The sequence below is a fragment of the Empidonax traillii genome, unplaced genomic scaffold (genome assembly GCF_003031625.1).
Source record: "Empidonax traillii isolate 1590-97213 ecotype Southwest subspecies unplaced genomic scaffold, ASM303162v1 scaffold2254:size37206, whole genome shotgun sequence".
Lineage (NCBI taxonomy): Eukaryota > Metazoa > Chordata > Aves > Passeriformes > Tyrannidae > Empidonax > Empidonax traillii.
In genome coordinates this window covers 18,259-22,898 of record NW_020957447.1, presented here as the reverse complement: position 1 = coordinate 22,898, position 4,640 = coordinate 18,259, and the positions used below count along the sequence as shown (strand labels likewise).

Sequence of the window (4,640 nt, the reverse complement as noted above, 5' to 3'; positions counted from 1 at the left end):
TGTGGGTGGGACCAAAGCCAGCCTGGGAATTCTGCATCAGCCTAATTAGCATTCACTTTTCTTCTTATCATGGTGACTTCTCCAAACCCAGCTTCCTTAATTGCCAGTTCAGACATCCCTTATCCCTGGAATCAGAGAATCCCAGAATGGGTTGGAAAGGACCTCAAAGCTCATCCCGTTCCAACCCCGACACCTTCCACTATCCCAGGCTGCTCCAAACCCCGTCCAGCCTGGCCTTGGGCACTTCCAGGGATGGGGCAGCCGGGCAGTTTGGAGTTTTGTGAGCCTTGCCCTCCATCCCTGTGTTCCAGGTGTTCTCCTACACGGCCGACAAGGAGATCCGCACGGACGATCTGTGCCTGGACGTGTCGCGCCTCAACGGGCCCATCCTCATGCTGAAGTGCCACCACCTGAGGGGCAACCAGCTCTGGGAGTACGATGCCGAGGTACCTGGGGGGTGGGGGACAGCCCAAGGGATGGGGGTGTCCTTGGCAGAATCCCAGAATAGGCTGGGAAAGCCCTCCCAGCCCGTGGATCCCCCTGTGCTCCATCCCCACCTTGTCCCCAGCCCAGAGCACTGAGTGCCACGGCCAGGCCTGCCTGGGACACCTCCAGGGCTGGGCACTCCAAACCTCCCTGGGCAGCTGTGCCAGTGCCTGACCACCCTTTCCAGGAGAAATTCCTGCTGATGTCCCACCTGCCCCTCCCCTGGCACAGCCTGAGGCCGTTCCCTCTCGTCCTGGGGCACAGCCGTGTCCCCTGCCCTGGCACAGGGGGTGCTGGGGGTGTCTCCTGGCACAGCACAGGCTTGGCAGGGCAGGGCAGTTCAGCCAAACACCAGCTTTGAAGCTGCAATTTTAATTTTACATATAATGGTTCTATAAATTTTCTTTTTAGGGGGGTAAAAAAAGCCAGTTATTGCTTAAAAAGGCTCACTGCCAGCAGCTGGTGTTGGGCTTTCTTACAAAATCAAAGAAGTATATTGCAGTTTTTAAATAAATGAAAATCATATATTCATATCCATAATATTTATATATCATATTTTATTAAACAAGGTATCTTTTTTAGTTACATTTTATTAAACAAGATTTTTTTTTTTTTTAGTTAACGTCTTTTCAGCTTATTTCTGTTGGCTCCTAAAGATAATAAGATCAGAAACATGGTGGGCTACGGTGAGATTGAAAATTTGATACAAAATACTTGCAAATATATCAGGATCTTACAGGCAAATGATCCCTTAAGTGAGACAGGAGACAGCAGATGAGAATTAAAATTCCTTCGTGGAAAGGGTTGGCCAGCCCTGGCTCAGGAGTCCCTGTCCCTGCAGGGATTTCAAAGCCCTGTGGATGTGGCACTTGGGGACAGGGGGCAGTGGTGGCCTGGGCAGTGCTGGGGGCTGGCTGCACTTGGTGTTCTTGGAGGGTTTTTCCAGCCTAAATAATTCCATGATTTTAATTTGAACCAATTTTCTCTTTAACAGGAAGTTTCTTTTTCTCCCTACACATATTCCCTGGATATTTGACAAGGTTTAGGTGGCTTTGAGGACATTCATTCCAGCAATTAACACCTAGAACAGAAGATCTTACACCCTCCTCCCCTTCATTCCTGCAATAATTGATTTTTATCCAGTTTTTAATTGGTTTAAATAGACATTAAGGGCCTGACCAGAGGCTGAGGACATGGAATTGGGGTCACAGGTTCCAGATCCATCATCAAACCCAATGGAAGTGGATATTCCCTTGCTCCCAGAAGGTCCAGGCAGGGCTCTGCTGGGATCCAGGGTGGCTTTGGGGTTCTCTTTGGAGAATTCCTGGGGATCTCAGTGGATCCAACCTCCCCTGATGTGTCACAGCAGCATCCTCTGCCACGTGTGGACCACTCTTTTAAGGCAGAACACCTTCAAATTCCAGGTTTTCCCACTCTTAGGATGGGAGATTCCAAGTTCAGCTCAGTGATGCCTCAAGGGATAAACTGAAAAAACCTTGATTTAAAAAAATATGTTATCCTGGCCTCTTTCCATGGCTGCACAGGTAGGGGAATACTGAGGGATTTAAGACGTGCAATCCTTTAAAAAGTATTTGCAGCATTTCCCAGCAATGGCTGTTTCACCTTTCAGCCTGGAAAGCTGGAATTCTGCCAACCAAATACAGCTCTTTCAAGGCAGGAAACAGGCTGGTTTTTCTCTTTAAGTTGAGCATTTCAGCCCCACAGTGGAGAGTTTCCCAGGAGCTGTGCAAAACCCAGCTCAGCCATGAGATGGAGCTCATAAAGCAGAAATACTCCGTGTTTTTCCAGCAGGATCTCCAAGGCTGTGCTGCTTGTTGTGCTGGGAAACAGCCCATTGCTTCCTATACCTCTGTATTTATCTTCAGTGTCAGTTTTAGTCTGAACATTCAGACTTCAGCTCCCCACCTTCCCTTTTATTTCAGTATTGCTAGTTATTACATGTTTATTAGTGTATTTTTAGGCTCCAAACAAACCTGATATCCAGTATTTTTTCAGGAGAAAACAACCAGCTTGTGATATTTCCATATTTTTTCCCAAACAGTTACAAGACATTGCCTGAATCCCTTGTATCCATGAGCTTGTTTTTTTAGCAAAGTTACTCTAATTATTACCTTTGTTTACTTATTCAGGACTTGAAGGGAGGGGATTTTGGGTGGTTATTCTGTGGTTTCAGACCATATCCCTCCTCCTGCTGTGAAGGTATTTGGGAGTTGTTGCTTGGCAGTGGACAACATTGGGGCTGGGGATGTGAATAACCATTCCAATGGATTGCTCAGCACTGATTTTCAGGCAGTTGGTATTGATTTCTTGCTGTTGTTAAATGTTTTTATAATGTTCTGGTTTAGTTTTATGGGTGGTATTTAAGTGTACAATACATTATTATGGGAGCAGCCTGGGCTGGTGGAAGGTGGAAGCTTTAGGGTCCTTTCCAAGCCAAACCTGTCTGGAATTCCAGGATTCCATGCTAAGATTCCTGGCCCTTTCCCAAGTGCCCATCCCTCACGAGAGCAGCTCCATCCATCACCTCTGTCAGTGGGATGTGCCAAACAGGATTCATCCACAGGCTCCCTGTCAGCAGTGTTACATCATATTTATGATGTTTAAATGTATTTGCTTTGGGATAGGGTGGGAAATGAGGAGGGGGATCAGCAGAAAAGATCTGGGAATTCTGTCAGGCTGGAGCCAGAGTTGCTCCATCAGTGCCTGACCTTGCTTATCTTGGGAATTTGGGGTTGTCCCAGTTCTGCCAAGCAGTTGGTTGTTTTACCCCATGTAAGGACTCGGGTCTGGGTGGAGAACCTTGGGCAGGAGCAGCTGGTGTTTGGCTCCAGAGGAATCCGTGGAAGCACGTGGAGAGTGTCCAGGTGTGTGCTGCCATTCCTGGTGACTCCACACCCAGGGACACCTCAGGATGTGGAGTGTGAGGAGATCTTGGGACATAGCACACACAGATGGACCCAGGGGAAAATAATGCTATAAATATGTATTTCCTCGTGCCTGAGTGGTGACACCAGGATTTATTCCTGATGGGTTCCTTGGGATTTATTGCAAGGCTGCCAGAGCTCAAGGAGTGTTTGGGCAACACTCTCAGGGACAGGGTGGGATTGTTGGGGTGTCCTGTGCAAGGCCTGGAATTGGACTGGATGATCCTTCCAGCTCAGGTATTCCATTATTTGATCCTGCAGAAGTACCACTGTTTGTCCCTAAACACGTTGTCTGTACAAAGCCTTGGATTTCCATTCATGGAGAGTCGAGGGGCCTCACACAAAATGTTTGCTGACTCACTGACTCCAATTTCCTTTTGTTTCCCCTTCCATCAGTACTTTGGGAAATGGGAATATAGCTTTGAGGTAAGTTTGGTGCCAACTGCGACCCCTGTGCCAAATCCCAACCCCTGGAATTGCATCTCCCTCCTCCTGCAGCAGTGCCTGTAGTGACACCTCTCATTAGTGACACCTCTCATTAGTGACACCTCTCATTAGTGACACCTCTTATTAGTGACACCTCTTAGTGCCTTCCCATAGAGGCTCCAACGTGCCAGTCCTTGTTCACCAGGTGCTCTGGAGCCAGGCTGGGACAGCTGGGGGGGATCACCTGGAGAAGAGAAGGATCCAGGGACACCTGAGAGCCCCTTTCAGAGCCTAAAGGGGCTCCAGGAGAGCTGGAGAGGGACTGGGGACAAGGCCTGGAGGGACAGGACACAGGGAATGGCTTCCCACTGCCAGAGGGCAGGGAGAGATGGGAGATTGGGAAGGAATTGCTGGCTGGGAGGGTGGGCAGGCCCTGGCACAGGTTGGGTAGAGAAGCTGTGGCTGCCCCTGGATCCCTGGAAGTGTCCAAGGCCAGGCTGGAACAACCTGGGCTGGTGGAAGGTGTCCCTGCCCATGGCAGGGGTGGGATGAGATGAGATTTAATGTCCCTTCCAACCCAAACCACTCCATGTAGCAGAGAAAAGTCTGCTCAGATTACCAAGATGATGCTTGGCCCTGTTTTTACCCCTAAACAGCCCACTGACTTTAGGGGTTTAATGTAATACAAACATGCAACACAGAGATTCCCAAGTAATTTATTTCTGTGCCTCTGCTCTCCCTGAAAAGAATCCCAGACAGGAGGCCCAGGGAGCAGTGATACAT

General features: G+C 48.8%; 1 protein-coding gene across 1 annotated transcript in view; it reads left to right on the top strand.

The window, feature by feature from the left end:
* Nucleotides 1-4,640, top strand: part of LOC114071747 (polypeptide N-acetylgalactosaminyltransferase 13) — a 22,651-nt gene that overhangs the window by 13,262 nt on the left and 4,749 nt on the right. Inside the window, exon 5 of the mRNA XM_027909603.1 lies at nt 312-446. Within this exon, the coding sequence (XP_027765404.1) occupies nt 312-446 (135 nt within the window). The remainder of the gene's footprint in view (nt 1-311; nt 447-4,640) is intronic.